The sequence below is a fragment of the Perca flavescens genome, chromosome 15, assembly GCF_004354835.1.
Source record: "Perca flavescens isolate YP-PL-M2 chromosome 15, PFLA_1.0, whole genome shotgun sequence".
Classification (NCBI taxonomy): Eukaryota; Metazoa; Chordata; class Actinopteri; order Perciformes; family Percidae; genus Perca; species Perca flavescens.
The window spans coordinates 5,510,487-5,530,107 of NC_041345.1; the positions used below are offsets into that span (position 1 = coordinate 5,510,487).

The 19,621-nt window shown below is 42.2% G+C and overlaps 2 protein-coding genes across 2 annotated transcripts; both read left to right on the plus strand.

Moving 5' to 3' along the window:
* The first annotated feature begins 4,788 nt into the window (after positions 1-4,788).
* Positions 4,789-12,169, plus strand: LOC114569288 (uncharacterized). Its single transcript, XM_028599111.1, has 4 exons — positions 4,789-4,862; positions 6,490-6,952; positions 7,085-7,486; positions 7,884-12,169. Exons 2-4 carry the CDS (start codon positions 6,509-6,511, stop codon positions 11,787-11,789), a joined length of 4,752 nt encoding a protein of 1,583 aa, XP_028454912.1. The 5' UTR covers positions 4,789-4,862; positions 6,490-6,508; the 3' UTR covers positions 11,790-12,169.
* A 3,382-nt stretch (positions 12,170-15,551) lies between these two features.
* On the plus strand, positions 15,552-19,065 carry mief1 (mitochondrial elongation factor 1). The gene is made up of 5 exons (XM_028600710.1): positions 15,552-15,642; positions 15,924-16,077; positions 16,216-16,396; positions 16,812-17,083; positions 17,764-19,065. Exons 2-5 carry the CDS (start codon positions 15,931-15,933, stop codon positions 18,601-18,603), a joined length of 1,440 nt encoding a protein of 479 aa, XP_028456511.1. The 5' UTR covers positions 15,552-15,642; positions 15,924-15,930; the 3' UTR covers positions 18,604-19,065.
* Positions 19,066-19,621: the final 556 nt, after the last annotated feature.

Sequence of the window (19,621 nt, forward strand, 5' to 3'; positions counted from 1 at the left end):
AATTCCTAGTAAGTGCTACTTATCTGGCAATACATCTCTTTCTGATTCTGATTTGAATGCAGTAGGAATAACAATCCACTAATATAATACAATATTGTAATAAAAGACTCTGAAAGGGGTTGTTGTGTATTGTATCATGCACTTTTATTTTTATACTCCCATTACTGGTTTGGGTTATTTGGCTACTTTTTGGATAAGATATTCAATATTTCATATATATCACCTTCTTTTGTGTGGAATTAAAATGGAATGAAAGTACTACTATAATAGAGGCTATTGGAGGCTGACTTATCCCTGAGATTTCTTTTAACTACTGCATATCAAGAAAGAAATCAAGCCCATTATACAAATATAAACTTGGTGACGTTAATATTTGTATAATGGGCTTGTAACATTTCAATGCAGGATCTTTACTTTACAGGAGTATTTTTACAGTGTGGTATTAGTACTTTTACTGAAGTAAAGGATCTGAATACTTCCTCCACCACTGCTGACCACAGTCTATGCTTTTAAAAAGAGTGAAAATAACTCCTGCCGGTGATGTCTGTGTCCTTCCTTTGCACGACCAAGTGATGTGGTAGTACACCAGTGTTGGTAGTACACCAGTTTCTTGAGTATACACACGGTACTCAAATACTAGGTACTTTATTTAAGTTTCTGATACTTTACACATTTAGTCCACTACGTTTCATTGGGGAAATACTGCATTATTTACTCCAGTCCAGTTCTGCAAAAAAAGAGTAATTTAACTTTTGGTACTTTATGTATATTTTGATGATAATACTTCTGTACTTTTACTTCAGGACATTTTTCAACGGAGGACTTTTACCTGTAGAAGAGTATTTCTGTAGTACGGCTGACGTATATCTAGTATAGAAGATCTGAATATCTCTTCTGCCACTGGATGTGAGTTCAAACTGAAACAAAATATATCATAAATATATCAGTGTATCTAAACAGCAGACATTTCAATCAGGAGAGACTTAATTTAAGAGTGAAATAAGTTAAATGAACAGTCTTTGGCAATTACACTCCATTTTAGCTTTAAATGATATATGTATGTATAGAAGCCATGGATAAACAAGGAATATTCCCCCGATGGAGTCTAGATACTGGTGGTGATGAAGGAAGAGCCTGAAGATCTGCATGGATGTGATGTGGAGCGGGGCTTCTGATGATGGAGGAACCCCGGGCGCTGGGAATGATGAGAACTGGAGATCTCATTTTTCCTGAAATGACAGCAGCAAAGAGTAAAACAGGTCAAAAGTTTGAATGCAACAACTTGACATCACAGACATTGTGGCAAAATCTGGTTGGTTAAAACTGACAGAGTGAACGCCCAGAGTCAGCTGATGACAATGAAGCTGATAGGATTGAGAGAGAGAGAGAGAGAGAGAGAGAGAGAGAGAGAGAGAGAGAGAGATTCCTGAATGAACTTGCACTGCGCTTCATTAGACACGCTTCTGTGTAATGTTGAGGTTAAATAAAAAAGTGAAAAACAGACATTTTGAATTTAAATTGTACTTCCAATTAAGGAAAATAGTTGATATAAAACTAAACAGCTGTTTTGCACCCAGATAGCTCAGTTGGTAGAGGGGGCGCCCGTATGCAGAAGTTCACTCCTTCACGCAGTGGGCCGGGGTTCGACTCCGACTTGCGGCCCTTTGCTGCATGTCATTCCCCCTCTCTCTCCCATTTCATGTCTTCAGCTGTCCTGTCAAAAATCAAAGCCAATATGCCCCAAAAGATTATCATTAAAAAAAAAACTAAACAGCTGCAGTAAGTAAATACATATCATTATGCGCACTACTTTACTCTGCTGTGGTTTTTAGCTCCATGATCAGATGTGGTTGTGTTCACTGAGGGAGACGCACAAAGGCCAAAACATAAAATAAAACAGATAATTGAGATGTGGCTGTACAACATGCTGGTAAAATAAGATACAGTTACTGTATGAACACCCAATCTAAAATAATGACTGGAACTGCATTTGTGGGTGCCATGAGGACCTCAGAGACTAATGCCACAGGCTTTTTCATTGTGACAATCTCAAAGGTATACAATGAATTTGCATGATCACAAGACACCTTGTTCAATTTGTTTGTGTTTTGTGGAGGCTGGCTTTTGGTAGGTCACATTGGGAGCACATTGGACCCATTAATGTCTGTAGATTGAGGCATACTTTTAACAAAATTGAAGACCAAGTTGTATGTATCCCAGTGAGGAGTGTTGCTTTTGCCATGACAAGACTCCCTGTTATGTACAGTTTGTCTAAAAGTTGCCTTAAACATGATGATGGTGAGGATGCTTTGGAAGTTGGACTGTGTAACATACATGCAACTGTATGTGAAATCCACAAACAAACAGGGAAGAGACAGAGAGCGAGAGAGAGAGGAAGAGAGAGAGTGAGAGAGAGAGAGAGAGAGAGAGAGAGAGGGAGAGAAAAAGAGAGAGGGACAAGATACTTAATTGCTTAATTGGAGTCATTGCCTCTATATTATAGACAAACCCTTGTGTTTGTAGTCCAACCAAGTTTTCCGTCCACGGACTGTTGTTCCATCCTACCAACTGGCCAGATCTTTCAGAAATTTCCATTTTGAGGTAAGCTGATTTTCTCTCTCAAATAAAGGAATAGATGATGTATTTATAATGATGTACTCAGATGTGAAGCACGTGTTTCTGAATGAATAGTTTGGAACTTGAAATCTTGTTGTTTTTGTACTTTAGAAAATACTTGAGAAATATTTTTTGGAATATATCACTAATGACCAAAATGAAAAACACTGTCACTTGATTGCATTTTGGCAGTTTTGTGGTTGGGGATTTTGGGATTTTTTTTTATTTAGAATAGTTTTTAAATGGAAAACAAATCATGTTTACAAATTTTACAGTAATATCACCGTCTCTATAATTGTCAACAGTTCTTTCATTGGCGATGGAGTAATTTTCTTTTATACCAGAAATTGCATTTTGTTTCTTTAAGTTTTATCCCTTGTGTTGTCTTCAACCATGGTAAAAATTGACGCGATCTGTTTTGCTTGTTTTATTAAGCATTAAAGTATAAATTATCACCTAATTCTGTGTTAAATCTTCTTAGCCGACTTCATTCCAACTTATCACCGCTAGATTTACACTTTTCTTTTGAAATCATGGGCAATAAAACTAATTCATATTAAATTCTGCATACATTTTTTGTTAAAAGACCCAGGAATTCTGAATTATTTTAGCTACTAGTTACGATCAGGGGAATGTATGTGGATGCATAATTACAGCCCATTTCGTGTACGGAACTATCCATGTTATTTTTGGGCAATTTGGTTGAAAGAAACCCATATTTTTGATATAGGCAATTTGAAAAGGGGTCAAATTTGACCCGAGGACAACACAAGGGTTAAATGAAAAAGGAGACCAGGATGAAACCTGAAATTTATGAATATTGCATATTAACAATTTGAAGAGCACAGTGTCTTTTCACAAACAGTGTCATGAATCCACAGTCTTCACTGTGAACAGCTTTTTATAGGTACTATTTCATTGGTAAAAAGTGTTTTCTCTTTTTTACTCAAAAGTAAACTGTTGACAGCCATTTCTGTGGCTTATCCCGAGATATTGGGATATTGGTTTTGGAAAGAAGGGTTGCTGTAAAAAAAATCTTCAAGTTTGCAATGCCTTGAGCACAAACTAAATCCCATTTACTATACCTTGATTGCACTGGAGCAATGGCAACGAAAAGTCATAGATGGAAATCTCAAAACCTCAGCAGATGAAATAAAAATCTGCATGGCTTGACACCACTGGGGCTAAATGAGAAAAAATCTCTTCATGCAATTTGGGTGAACTGGCCCTTTAAAGTATGAGCACTAAAGAGAAACTTATTAAATGTTTTGAATAATTTCAAATAAAAAAAGAATGATAAAAAAAAACGTTAATGTCCACAAAATCTGATAATCCAAATCTTGCGGAATATAGACCAGATGTAGAAAAAAACCTATGAAAGTAGTAGTACTGGTAGTACTGCTTGTATTGAATAAATGGGCTAATGGAATCACAAGACCAGTATCATTGCAAAACCTGAATCCATCATCAGATAGAGCACAGACAGCCAGCATTGTGTGGAGGACTCGAACTGATGAGACAAATCAGGAGAAATCTAATTTCCATACAGCGTGAGATGCATTCCCTTGACAACCAACAACAAACATTGCCCAGCTTTAGTTTCGTGCAGAGGAGTGGTTAAAGGGAATAACTGCTTTCACGTGAGAGCAGATGGGTCATTACTTGGGTCCGTATAGCTACTGATTCCAGGGGGTATTGTCTCACAAAGCAGTAAAATCTGGATGCATTCCATTCTTGTTTACTACATTAATACACAAAGACACCAGTGTTAGACATTAGCTGTCCCTTACCAAAAATCAGATAATTGAATTACTAGATACACTAATGTGAGAAACGTTGGACATCATGTGAAGGAAATGTAAAGGGAAATGAGATCGGCCCATGCCAGTTGGTATGTGTGTGTGTGTGTGTGTGTGTGTGTGTGTGTGTGTGTGTGTGTGTGTACTGTATGTCAGTAAACCTGACACTTCAGGCTTTACTACAGCTAGTGGCTGTGAGACTGTATGTAGGAACAGTGATGCTTTAAGCTAAATGCTAATGTCCACATGCCTATGCTCACAATGACAATGCTGTGGTGCCACAAAGGGGGGGAAAAGGGGGGACAGCTGCCCTAAGACAATCGCTGTCACGCCACTAGTCCCCCCCCCCCACAACTACATGTAGTATGTTAGCATGCTAACATGCGCTAATTAGCATTAAACAACAAAGCACAGATGAGGCTGATTGGAATGTCAACGGTTTTGCAGGTATTTGATCATAGTCCAATGTTTTTGGAGAAATAAAATGTTTGACTTGACGCTAGGTGAAAAGTTAACAGCTCAACAAACTGCTGTCAAAACTCATCCTGAGGGGAACAGGGATGTTTTATTTTTTTTAATTGTATGATTAGCATGTACCTGCAAAAGAGGAAGCTGCAGCTTCAGTACCGTATTCCTAGGACCCTAGTTTTTTAGGTAGATGCTAGAATGTAGTTACCAAACACAACTGGCATGAGACAGTTTTTTTTTAACCTTGCTACAACCCGACATTGTAGTGAATAAATATGAGGCTAAACGCAGCAATAATCTACTTTTTAATTCATTATAGGTTACATGAAGACATAACCCAAACCCTGTCTTTTAACCTGAACCTTACATTAACCCTTCATAGCTAGCTAGCTGCTAACTTAAGTAAGTGATGGCACTTGCACAGTATGACCATTTCATTTGGTAACGGTTGTGAAAAAGCTATACTAGGACTGCAGTCCTGAAACTGCAGCTTCTTCTGTTGCAGGAACATAGTATAGGATTTCATGCCAATATCCTTATCTGTTGTGACACATTTCACACAAACACAACAAAAAAGTCCACCTCATGGTGGCGCAAAAGGAAATGTCAGGGAGTCACCAAAGTCATTAGGACCCATATTCCAGTCCCACTATAGTACTTCAACTTCAACTTTATTTATTTGTGTCCCCGAAGGGCGATTAGGTGTGCAGCAAGTATAAAACACATACAAGACACATAAATACATACAAGTTCTAAACACAGTCCAACTGGAACACAACCGTAACAGTACGAGGACAAATAAATACCGGTACAAGGTGCATGGATAGCAGCGTCAAAGTAACCTACATAAGGAAAGAAAAAGTGCATATCAGCCTACCACATTGACACAATATAATTAACAATGACCATCGTCAACAACAATATCAGCATCCCTTACATTACATCACCAACCCTTTTTATCAACATTTCTGACATCCTCAATAGACTATAGTGGACAGATTAACCAACTGGAATAGACTGGCATTGCCGTTCCTAGTGGCAGGGCCGTGCAGAAACTTTTTGAGGGGCAGGGGCTCAAATTCAAAAAAGGGCACATGAAACAAGATTTGTTAACATGCCATCTCTATTTAAAAAACTGTATATTTTACATTTTTACATAATACTAAATCCACAATACTGTACACCTCAAAATAAAAAATGGAGCCTTACATTAGACTACATTCACACAAATATATCCAAAAAATGCAACCGTTGTCCAAGCAAAGAGCGGAGAGCAGCTTCTGACGATTTTGAGTTTGTCGTGCTGACTTTGGCTGATTATAGTGCCTATATTCAACTCCTTCTTATGTGAAAATATGTTGTTTCTGCTTGTGTTTGAGTGGCATTTGTTTTTCAAGGCTAAATGCATGTTGTTTGCTAACATTGTATACATGTAAAACAGCTTTCAGTATAATTTTTATCAGTATCGTTAGCTGCAGTACAGTCATATACACTTTTTTTCTGTGCTCTTCAAATGCTTCTTATTCTGTTTCACAGTATAACCCATCAAAGAACCAGTAACCTGGCATCACCATTCATGCTTTCTCTCTGTTCCTTCTCTATAAAGCCTCCTCCATATCAACAGGATGACCCTTCTCGACTACCCTGTTCCAGAGTTGGATGCTACCTTGCAAGAGGTGAGCCGTGTCCTGCAGCTCACTTTAGGTCCAGACCTTTACCCAGAGTTCAAAAGTACATTGGAACAGCAGAGGGAGATCCTTCAAGAGGCCCAGCAAAAATTGGCAGCCATTGCTTCAGGCCAAGAAAACTGGGTGACGAAGCAGTTCAAGAGAAGTCTTCTGTCTTGTGATGACCCCCTGCCCACCTCCACTGCCCTCCCTGTTGTTCTTCTTCCTTCCAAAGCAAAGAGAAGTACCCAACTGGGGAGGGCAGCCGCTCTGCTCTGGGCAGCAGCAAAGCTGTACAGTGAGCCCATGTTACTGGAAGGCAATGCACCAATGGAGCGCACACAGCAGTCTGAGGTATTCGCTGCCAGTCGGATTCCTGGCAGGAGTCAAGATGAGATTAAGGTGAGATTACTGGTAGGGCACAACTGGTAAGATTTATCAAAGCAAAATAAAAGAGGAAGAGAAGTTAAAGGTTTTCAATTATCAATTTGTCAGATGGGCTCTATTTCTAATCTGTAGCTTTGTTATCTCCAGGTCTACCCAGATAGCCTACATGCCATCATCACCTGTGTTGGAGGAGTGTTCCCTGTTGACATACTGTGGCGTCCCAGCACTGGTGGGCCAGTTTCTGCTCGACCATTCATTGACATCTACAACCAGCTGGCTCAGGTGATGGATCAACCCAGTGCAGGAAAACAGAATGATCCCTCTGCAATTTGCAGCCTCTCAGCTCTGGAGCGCAAAGTCTGGGCTGCCACCAGGGAAGAGATCTTGGGGAAAGGAGGGGACGCAGCGGCATCCCTGAGGCTGATGGAGAGTGCTGTGCTGACACTCTGTTTGGAAGACTGCAACGCACCCTCTGAACTGGCTGATATTCTTAACGCAGTGAGATTGGGAGGAGGAAGAGACAGTCCATATCTGAGATACTATGACAAGGTATTGAATAGGATCTGGATCAGATTCTATCACACACAAATCACACAAACACATTCTCTTTCTCTCTCTCTCTCTCTCTCTCTCTCTCTCTCTCTCTCTCTCTCTCTCTCTCTCTCTCTCCCTCTCTCTCATACTTTTGAACTTTGCATTTATTAATAATAATAATGGCATAAAAAGCCCCAGAGTAGCAATAATTGGGAATTGTATTGCTGCCTTCACTGAAATGGTAGTGTGTCACAAATTGGTTCAATGTGCATTTTAATATTCATACCAGGCTAAATTCAACGACTGAACACATCAGTATGTTATCAGTGCTATTAGAGGTGGTCAGCAAATCACACATTTTAATATATATTAATGAAATAAAACTGTCTTTTGTTTTTCTATTTTTTGACAGGTGATGAACCTGGTGGTGTTTAAGGACAGCACAGCTGGGATGGTGTTTGAGCACAGCGCTGTGGATGGGATGGTGGCTGGACTTATGACTGAGCATGTGTACAATCTGTCTGAGACTGCTGACTTAGACCTAATCCATACTGACACAGTAAATGTGAATGGGTCTGTCACAGTAAATAATGTTAATTGTGTTTGTCCCACTTCCCTAACATTCCCCTTGCAAGGAGTAATTACCCCCAAACTGAGCCGTGACTTGAAAGCAACACACCCAGTTCTCACTTTTGATGTGTCTTCCTATCCTGATGTTTTTTCTGCTCTCAGAGGGCAGAGAGGCCTGTATGATGCTTGGATCAACTTCTCTTTGCAGCTTTCCCTGAGGCAGACTCTTGGGGAATCTGCTTCCAGTCACATGCTTGTCACACCTACCCATATGCGCCACTACAAACATGGCCGTTGTGATCCTACGTACTCACTCACTATGCATTCTCAAAAGTTAGTAGGTGCCTTGACATCCTGCATTGGCCCAGATAACACAATCCAATACACTACTGACCTCCGACGCTTGTTCCATGTTGCATTTTTGGAGCATAAGAGCCTCATCAGAAACACCAAAAGTGGTCAAGGAGTTGGACCCCACCTAGCTGCCCTGCGCCGATTATTGCCATTTGACAACCCATTGAAGAAGTACCTGGACCCCTTTGGATGTCCATCTGTGTACCTCACAGGTACAGATCGGATGGAGGGCGTGGAGTGTGGAGTAGGGAATGTTTATGCACAAGATCAGCTGGCTGTAACCTACCTTGGAAAAAGAGACAAGGTCCGCATTGTGCTTAATGGGAAGGGGAGCTTTGCTCTGGCACTGGAAAAGCTTCAAGAAAGCCTGAAGATAAATCTGAAGTTAGTGATGCTTCTAGCTGTTAGATATGCTATTGCACACCAAATGGGAGCCCTGGAGCATCTACTGAATCAGGGTCAAACTGAGAAAATCAATGGAGAGACAAACCACTGTTCAGCAATCCCAAACAATGGCAAAACTGCTGTTGACTTCACCTCTGGCATGAGCACAGACTACTCTCTGGTGATCCATGGTGGTGCTGGAGAGGAAATAATGCTGAACACCGAAGTGATTGGCGTTATTGAGTTTGCTCTACAGACAGCCTTAACCCTTGGATCCCAAGTGCTTCAAGAAGGCGGAAGGAGTCTGGATGCAGTTCAGAAGTCAGTAGAAGCTCTGGAGGACTGCTTCCTGTTCAATGCAGGTAAAGGCTCAGTATTCAACAAAGATGGCAAAAATGAAATGGAAGCAACCATTGTGGATGGCAATGCAATGAGGTCAGGATCTGTTGCTTGTGTGCAAAGTGTGAAGAACCCAATAAAAGCAGCCAGATGTGTCATGGAGAAGAGCTCACATTCACTCATAGTGGGAGGAGGAGCTGAGGACTTTCTGCAAGGGTTTGAGGAGAAGGAGAAACCTGTTGGGCCTGAGTATTTCTACACCGATATACGTTACAGACAGTTAACTGCAAAGCTCACTGTTGGAAACACCTCAAAAAACAATCATCCTCAGACAGTTGGAGCTGTGGCCTTGGATCGTTGGCATGGGTTGGCTGCTGCATCGTCAACAGGGGGGTTAGTCGGAAAGCTTAAAGGGCGAGTTGGGGATACAGCAGTAGTAGGGGCAGGAATATATGCTGATGACAAGTTAGCTATAACCTGCTCTGGAGATGGAGATGTATTTCTGAGGCAGACTGTTGCACAGAAAATAGCCAGTCTCTACCACCACAAAGGCTATAGCCTTAGGCAGGCATGTAGAGAAGTGATGGGTGAAAATCTAGATGGGGTCTGTGCAGGAATCATTGCTGTGGACACGAAAGGTGATGCTATCATTGAAACGAATGCTGGAGTGATGTTTGTGGCCTCAATGATAGGTGGCATTTCACGAGTAGAGGTCCTCCGGCCCCTGAAGAGCTTCTCTGATGTGATCTGGGAAACAGATGAGCTAGTTGCCTACCTAAATCCCAACCCCTGGATACCTGGGTCAACCATTCTCACTAGAAAGACTCTTAGTGGGGCAAGCAGCATCTTCCAGTTGGCTCCACCTGATTTTGTGGCATTGCTACAAGGAGCAAGAGCTGTGTCAAGCTTGCTATGTGAACGATTGGGAGTGCAGCGCTGTGCCTTGGTTTTCAATCCAACCCCTGATCAGCCAGCACAAATCAGACTACTCCCGCTTCATGGCATAGAGCCAAAGTGGCAGCCCCATCTTGCCAATGAAGAGGAATTCCACACTCACAATCCTGGCTACTGCACCTCAAAAAGTGGCCCCCGCTGGGATGAGGAGGCACTGGCCCAGGTTCAAGCTAAGATTAGAAACGGACTGCCAACACCAAATGCACCTTCTTGCTTTGACTTTTTTGGAGACACTTCCAATGATAACCTGTTCAGTCGTATTGTACGTGGAGAGCAGCAACAGTGGAGAGTGTGGGAAGACAATCAGCATGTTGCCTTCTTGACACCGTACCCAAACAGTCCTGGACTAACAGTTGTAGTGCCACGCAAACAACTGTCCAGTGACATCTTTAAACTGGAGGAAGCTGACTTCAACACTCTGATCTTAGCCACTTATAAAGTTGCCAGACTTCTAAAAGACGGAATGAAAGCTCGAGGTGTTGCGTTGATCTTTGAGGGCTTTGAGATTGACTATGCTCATGCCAAGCTAATCCCTTTGTTACCTTCACCAGATGGCACTAAGCCTTCTGAGCTGCAAACAGAATGCTACCAAAGCTACCCTGGATATGTGTCATCATTGGATGGCCCAGCTGCTGACCCGGAGGCCCTCAAAAAGATCCACACAAAAATCACCCAGTGTAGGCCTTCTCATTCATGGCAAGACCCTCAGTCTCACTCCACACTGGCCATCAAGAGCCAGTGGTATCGCAACCTGTTCCAGATTCAAAACACTCTCTTCCACAGCACAGTGGAATATTTCCACAGTTCCTGCCAGTACTCCTACGCTTTAACCCCTCTCACCACAGACACCATCTCTTCGCCAATGGGCTTGGGATCTGACTCAGAACCAGTTTCTGTAAACCTGCTGGGACAGGACATCTACCTGGCTGACTCAATGCAATTTGTACTTGAATACTTCCTTCGCTTCCAAGACAACCTGCCGGGGACGTACTACATATCCCCCAGCTTTAGAGGGGAAGATCCTGATGCCACACACTTGAACCAGTTCTACCACGTGGAGTGTGAACTGTTGGGTGACATGGACAATGCCATTTCCATAGCAGAGGGATACTTGGCTCATCTCACCAAGTCCATGTTGAAGAAACACTCTGATATGATTCTCAACACTGCAGGGACCCTTACACATGTCAAAGCCATGTTAAGTAAGCTGGATGGAAAAACCCCACTCCCAAGAGTCCCTCTAGACCAGGCCATTCCCATGATGCCATCCGCTGACTGCTTAGATTGGGTACAAGATGGCCAGCCGCATTTTGGCAGAAAGCTTACACGCAAAGGAGAGCGTGTCTTGATAGAGAAATATGGTGGCGCTGTTTGGCTGACTGAGATGGACCATCTAGGAGTTCCCTTCTACCAGGCTTACGTGGAGGGAACTGGACGGTGCAAAGCCAAAGCTGCTGACCTTCTCCTGGGGCTGGGTGAGACTGTGGGTCTAGGTGAACGTCATTCCACCCCTGAGATGGTACTGGAGGCCCTCAGGCACCATGCAGTACCAGAGCAGTCCTACAAATGGTACACTAACATGCGTCAAGTGAAACCACTCCTCACCAGTGGATGGGGCATGGGGACGGAGCGCTACTTGTGTTGGCTGCTTCAGCATAATGACATCAGAGATATACATATCATTCCTAGGATGAAAGGAATGAAGTACATGCCCTGATGTACTCCAGAGGTCTACAAGCCATTAGATGTGATATAATTGTAATAATGGGGCCAAATATTATACAATATGGATTTTATACATAAGAACGCCTCAATAGTCCAGACTTTGGACTTTCATCCAGCTTTAAGTGTCCTATAATCCTTCATTGCCCAAGGCTAGCGAAAACTTACTACAACCCTTTAAGCTACCTGTCCCTTGTACCCTTCAAAGTATAATGTTTCTGAAAACGTGTGCTTTGGCACTGCAACAAAAACTGGAGGTGTCATTGCAGTAAATTAAATTGATAAAGAAAGTTGAATTTGAGGTTACAGGAAGTAACTCAGCAGTTGTTTGTTAAATGTTAACATTTAGAGTTGGTTTCTTTTCTTGGTGGTAAAGCTATAGTACCAATGTAAATGCAAAGTGAGAATACATAAATTGTGTAAGTACAACTTGAATTGTTTCAGCATATTCATTTCTTGGTGTAAGACTTAATAACTATTTAATAATTAAAGTGAATGGATACTTTTTTTTTTCCAGACAATGTAAGACAACATGAAGGTGAACATGTGTTTAAGTCCTTGGCCCTAGATGTTTTATCATTATTTATGCAAGCAAATTGTTCCTCTATATGTTTTTGTTTTATATCTATCATAGTCTTTGTATTCCAGGATTTTTGTGAAAGTCATATGGATCGTTAAGCTAAACCAATAAGGACTTTTGAAACAGATAGCACCATCTGGATGGAATAATGACAAGGTCAATAGGACCTGTTCCCAGAAGCCTCTGATCAGACATTCATAGGTCCCTGTGCATAGGGACAAATATCACAAAGCTAAGATGTGTATGCATAAATGTATTCAATCAATATCAATATCAATTTTAGATAATGAATGATAGGATAGAGTGTGATTGGTAAAGATATGTATCATGGTCTCAAGGACAATGAGGTCATTACACAGTGTATACCAACTATTTAAAGAGTAACTTAACACCTCCTAGTGGTTTAATTTCTTACCTTGCTGTTGTGATGTACAATTGTACTCCAGGGCCCTATGACATCACAGCTGGGTGCGGTAACAGGTACTCCAAAGCACACTTATTATTTATTTTAATTTTTTTTTGGTTTCACCAAGGAAAGCACACTTGTGACCACACCCAACGACACTCATCAGTGTTGCTGATGTGGTCAGAGGTGAAACAGGTTTGAAATACTCAATCAGAGAGGGCAGTGAAAAACATCTTTTCAGTTTGATGTTAACAGACCTGATTGATCAATGTCAGTGTACAACAACTTATCAGTTTACCCTGCATACCTGAGCCATGTGATGAAAGTGGCTGAACTCTGCATTGATCTACAAAGTTGGGTCACCAGTTCTGTCAACACTCTGACATTACAGGTAGTCAGTTTTCAATGTTCGAAGTATAAATATTTTTTTATGCAATTTAAGATCATTTGGATGTTTTTATTAATGCTACACAATCTCAGTGAAAATGGCTCAGTTCACCTTTGACCTTATAAAGAATGCTTTGAAGATGTCGCCCTCCCCAAACTCATCACCCTTTTCCAAGGTAACGTTGCAAAGGCTTCCATTGTACCTGAAACTCAACTTTTGCAAGGTTTGTCCCATTTATTCTACCTAAGTATCAAGACAATGTTTATGAATAAAATCAAACATAGCAAGCCCAACAGTATGTGCACTACATGAACGTCTCTGGCCTGTGATTTGCATGTGGCCATCTGATATGAAATAAACACCATAAGGTCCAACACTGCAAATATGTTGATGAATATTTGAGTGATGAATATTTGATTGATCGACTATTTAGAAACACTAAATAGTGTGGTGTGAACAATTACACCACACACATTTTGTCCTGTAAACCATTTACATCACTGGCATAGTGGAGGTGTAACTTCAAGCGCGAACCACTTAATATGACATATGAACAGAAACACTATCTGGCAACATTTGTGTGGTTAAAATAGGAAAAAACAGTGCAGGATGCTCAGTTGTGTAGCGCTTTATCTCTTATAGATTGAAATTTGTTGCAATTATCTTGCTTTCCAGTGGGATATAGATATTTCATGTGAACAATAAATAACAGTTAGAGAGAATTTTTTTTTTTTTATCCTGGGTTGACTATCTGTTTTCAGAAAAAAACAAATTACATTACCCCTCTCAGTCTAGATTTTTTTCCATCACTTTACCTTTTATTTTTTTTTATTGATACATAGCAAAAACCAGAAATAACCATAACATCATAAAACAACTCAATGATAGAGACATACAAACTCCCAAAATTCTTGAATGCATCATGTAAGATCTATCACATGTGGCAACTAAATCATAAAAAATAAGGTTATACTAAATACCATAGACATAATATTCTATATTATATCTATTATCTATTCTATGCTAAATACAGTAAAAAAAAAGAAAAGAAAAAAAAGATAATAACCCGGATGTAGTATGTGAGTAGTAGTATTTGTTTCCGTTTGTCACTGTCGAATCTGACCCCCGGCTCGAGCAGAGCGCTGCCTCTGTCTGAAGACATATCTCTACTCTAATTTCTGAAACGTAGGTTTTCGCGTGCTTTTCTTTGCTCTCTGTGCTTGTGTTTTTGCTTCCACTTTATCCTCCGCACATTTTTACGATTGTGTGTCTTGTCAATAAGGCTGGCTAAAGGTAAGGTCAGCGCTGTTGTAGCCTAACGGCTAGTTAGCGCGTTAAGCTAACATGCTATTCAAGAGTGAGCGAATGTGTGACTTTTCGTTGAGCCAGCCATTTTCTGAAGACAAATGAACCTCTGTAGATTTAAGTGCCATTATTGTACAGTGGGTAGAGGCAGTGGTCACATAACAGTCATTGGAAATGTAAGGAGACAGTGAGCCACGGTGTTAAGCTAGCTAGCTAAGTGATCACATTTGGATGGTTGCTAACCGTAGCGAAAGCTTATCACTGCACTTGAGAGGCAGTAACGTTAATGTTGAGTGCGACTGGATGTGTGCCATAGACGAAATATAAGCTGGCAAAGGAGCAGGTTGTTTTGGCATTTAACGTTAGTATAAAGGTGGCGTGCTCTTAATGTGAATCTAATTTATGACCATACTCTTTGCAAGGCAGAGACAGATTAAACAACAATATGTGCTGCATTGGTCGTCGATGCGCTGTGGGATGATTTTCGCTTTTTGCATCCCTAAATACTACTATTCTATCGCAGAACAGAGTGGTAACCAACCAAGAGTGAAAGGCAGGTAGCTTTCCCTGGGACTCTTTGCATAATTTCTAAGTGCAATGCATACACTTGTAAAGTTTATTTCTACAGCAGCAAACTCTGGTTCTCTCTTTTTCCACCCATACTATCTGTGACTCTTTCTTTCTACCAGTTGCATCCTTCCATGACCATTGATCCAGCATGATGACCTGAATTTGTGGCCCACATGAGCTTTTTAATATTTTAGACATTGTTGCTTTGTAATCTAAATGCTTATTTCAATAAAAAATGATGCAATGTTGTTATCTGTTAACGTCTGTCCCTTCATCACACAACTTCTGCTCTCCTTTTCCCAGGTGCCAGGGTGTCCCCCCTCTCCATGTGTGGTCCCTAATGGGCGGCTGGTCTCGCAGTGCCGTGCTGGAGCTGTACCGGGCGCTGCTCCGCGCAGGGCGTCAACTTCAGTACACTGACCGCAATTACTATCGTCGTGCTGTGGCTCGCGAGTTTCGCCGCTGCCAAGCCCTGACGGTACCTGAAGATAAGGAGGACGCACTGAAGAGGGGCCAGTTCTTCCTCAACAGCCGATTGGGTGGGCTTATGTAGGGGAACGGGTCACGGGTTAAAGGTCCTCTGGAGGTTTATCTCCCAGGTGGGTTTGCATATAAGAAACTACTCTTTATGTCAGCAATGCAAATGTTTAGATCTGAGACATTCTTTGTGGGGAATGGTGGACTATTTAAATGTAGGATAAGGCAAAGATCACAGGTCATGAGTAAGACCATGTTGGCTGTGGCTACTCATAGATTTTCCTCCTGTAAGTGCAACATTCAATCAGTGCCTCTAAGCTCAGCAACAGAAAAAAGGTGCTTTTTCTGTCCTTATCTTGTCAGTATCCTCCTGTCTTACTCTCTTTATCTCCTCTGTGTTCAGTGAAAGGATGGCAGGGGTGAATGGAGACCGTAAAGGGAAGAAAGATGACAATGGGATTGGCACAGCCATTGACTTCATGCTTTCCAATGCTAAGCTTGTGCTGGGAGTGGGAGGAGCAGCCATGCTCGGCATTGCAACACTTGCTGTCAAAAGAGTAAGTGAGAAGCAATTTATCTCCCAACTGTTTATTTTCTTCACTCCCATGTATGATGAAAGGGGGGAAAAAAACAATGCTCTTACTTAAGCCTACATGGCAGCGTGAACAATGTGCTCACAGTTCCTTGTCGTGCAGATGTATGACCGTGCTATAAGCGCTCCCACCAGCCCCACCAATATGGAGCCGACGGGACAGAGAAGCTGGGAGGAGCCCGCCTGGATGGGTTCGTCACCACGGGTACTGAACCATGACATGAAGTCCACAGTTAGCAGGTCTCTGCAGTCTCTGCCTACTTCCTCACATGCTTTTGAACCCGGTAAGTGCCCTTTAAAAGTTAAGTTAAATTTGTCCCACTTCATTGTCTCATGTCTTTTTCGTGTTTATATAATGCAGTATTAACCAGCATATTTTGTTATTTAGACTTTCAGCCAGCTGTCATTTTATCTGTTGACAGACAGCCTATTTGGAGGATTCTTGCTCTTCCTGTACAGTGGGTGTTGGCTCTCTGTAGTCCAGTAGTTGGTCATCCAGCTGTTTTTTAATATTGGTTTGATATGATGTAGAACCTTTTTAATGTTATAGTTCCTCAGATACTGTAAAAGCACCTTAATTTGGTATTTGTAGATTCATATTTTGAAAACGTGTGTGTGTTTGTGTGTTTAACTTAACACTATTTGAAATGGTGGAAGAGAGAAGATATTTTAACTTTCAGTTGCTTCTAATCTCCTCAGACTGTCTGCGGAGGGCTGTGGGTCGAGCTGCTGTGGGAGGCAGCGGTGCCACTCAGTCAGACCGGCAGCGGGCCCGAATGCGTTTGTCCCTGCAGGAACATCTGTGGGAGTTCTACCAAAATAATGTGAACATCCCCACTGAGGAGCAGGCTGTGGCCAGGAGGGCTGCGCTGGACATCTGCGCCGAACTCCGAGTGTTCCTTCATGCCAAACTGCCTGACATGCCGCTCAGAGAGATGTACCTGAGTGGCAGTCTGTATGATGACCTGCAGGTAAGAGCTTACTGACATTTGGTCCTACTTTAGATAAGAGTCATAATTTGAGCTTAGAGCCAAATATAATTTTTCTTCCCTCTCAACATAGTTAGTAAGAATGGGACGATATGCTTTTGTCCCAATTTCATTCTTTAACCATACATGGGTGCCCAATAGATTCGTATTGCGAATATTTTTTTTTTTTTTATAAATTTATAAGTATTGTTTTATAAATAAGTATTGCGATCAGATAGTATTGCGATTTTTTTTTTTTTTTTTTTTTTTTTTTTTTAACAAAAACAAGAGTTGAATAAAACACTTCTAGAGAAGATATATCGTACGACATTACTAAAAACAAATAGTTTTTTTTTTTTTTTTTAAAGAATGCACGTCAGTCTATTTATTTAATTTTTGAAGAAGAACATAACATGTATTTTCTGCTTTCCGTCCATTTGGCTAGAAACTGATATGATGTAGTTGCCGTCAGCGGTACCGTATAAACAGAAAATATTTAGGTGAATCATTGGTAAAAAATAAATAAATACAGATTCTAGGTAAAAGAACCAATTCTAAAAATTGTCGCAAAATAATATCCCCATACATATGACTTCTTTCCCCGCCCCTAATAGTGAGGTCATTTTGAGAAAAGAAAACCTGCCGTGCCTTCTTCAGTTTTATCCCCTTCCTCCGTCTTTTAGGTGGTGACAGCGGACCACGCCCAGCTCATGGTACCGCTCATCTTGGAGAAGAACCTGTGGTCGTCCATCCCCGGGGAGGACACCATCATGAACGTCCCGGGTTTCTGGCTTGTCCGCCGGGAGAATTTGGAGTATTTCCCGCGGAACAGCAGCTACTGGGACCGCTGCATGGTTGGAGGCTACCTCTCCCCTAAATCAGTCCTCGAGGTCTTTGACAAGCTCGTGGCTGGCTCCATCAACTGGCCAGCTATAGGGAGTGTCCTCGACTACATCATTCGCCCTGTGGTTCCCTCGGAAACGCTGACCCTGGAGGTGCAGTACGAGACAGACCGGAAACTGTACGTGGACTTCCTACCGTTACTTGTGATGGAGGACGGAACCTCGCTGATCGCCAAACCACATCGACTCGCTGCAGAGCGCCACGAAAACCTGTGGCGGCAGAGCTTCCGTGTGGCTGAGACGGCGCGCCTCAGGGCCCTGGACCAGGAGGACGGAGGCTGCCGGTGCGCCTGCCTAAAGCTGGCGAAGGCCGTGTGCAAGCTCAACCCTGCCCTTAACCGACTGAACGCAAGCCAACTCACCAACACCATCTTGTTGCTATGCGAAAAAGAAGGCGACTGGACCCAGGAAGCGCTGGCCGACCGCTTCCTACAGCTGCTACGAGCGCTAGTGGGACACCTGGAGGCCGGGAGGCTGCAATGTGCCCTCAGCCCTAAAGTTAACTTATTCTGTGAGCTGACTGAACAAGAAGTGGACGAGCTGGGATACACGCTGTACTGCGCCCTCTCAGATCCCGAAGGGCTGCTGAGAACTGCCGTGGCTCAGCCGCCCCAACCCTGACAACCTCGTATAATGACATCACCAAACAGCAACATGGCATTCAAATTTCAGCAACTGATTTTTGGGCAACAACCATCAACCTCGACTCGAGTCATGCTGAGCTTCCTGGGGGGAAAATAACAACTTCATGGAATGGTCCTCTGTCCTGAAACACTCGGCCTCTTCAGTCTTAAATGCCACCCGTAAGAAAATGGGATCTAAACCGTAGCAGTTACTTAATGTTGAGAACCGTATGAGTGTTGACGTGAAAGCTGTATGTGGTGTGATCACGCAAAGCCCTATTACAGTTACAGTCACTAAAGCCATTGTATTAATGAAGTTAAGAGTAGACATGGCGTTAGGGCCTGATACATTGGAATATAGGGATTGTACTTTGCATTGGTTGATCATATTAAAGGTCCCATGACATGGTGCTCTTTGGATGCTTTTATATGGACCTTAGTGGTCCACTAATACTGTATCTGAAGTCTCTTTCCCGAAATTCAGCCTTGGTGCAGAATTTCAGCCACTAGAGCCAGTCCAACAATGAGCTTTCCTTAGGATGTGCCATTTCTGTGTCTGTAGCTATTGAGGAGGAGGAGGAGGAGGGTGGAGGTGTGGCCTTGACCAACTGCCACTTTGCTCGTTTGAAAGCCATGATGTCTCTCTCTCTCATGGGTGGGCCAAATTCTCTGGGCGGGCAAATCAGAGAAAGGGGAGGTAACCTTGCTCCTTATGACCTCATAAGGAGAAGATTCCAGATCGGCCCATCTGAGCTTCCATTTTCTCAAAGGCAGAGCAGGATACCCAGGGCTCGGTTTACACCTATCACCATTTCTAGCCACTGGGGGACCATAGGCAGGCTGGGGGAACACATTAATGTTAAAAAACCTCAAAGTGAAATTTTCATGCCATGGGACCTTTTTTAAAGTGGAAGGGGTATGTTATTTTTAACTTGTTGGAGTTTTAGGACGGACATGTCCAATGCAGGTAAATGTTGTATATTCTGTTTTGAGATAAGTCCAAGGGACAGAGTGTA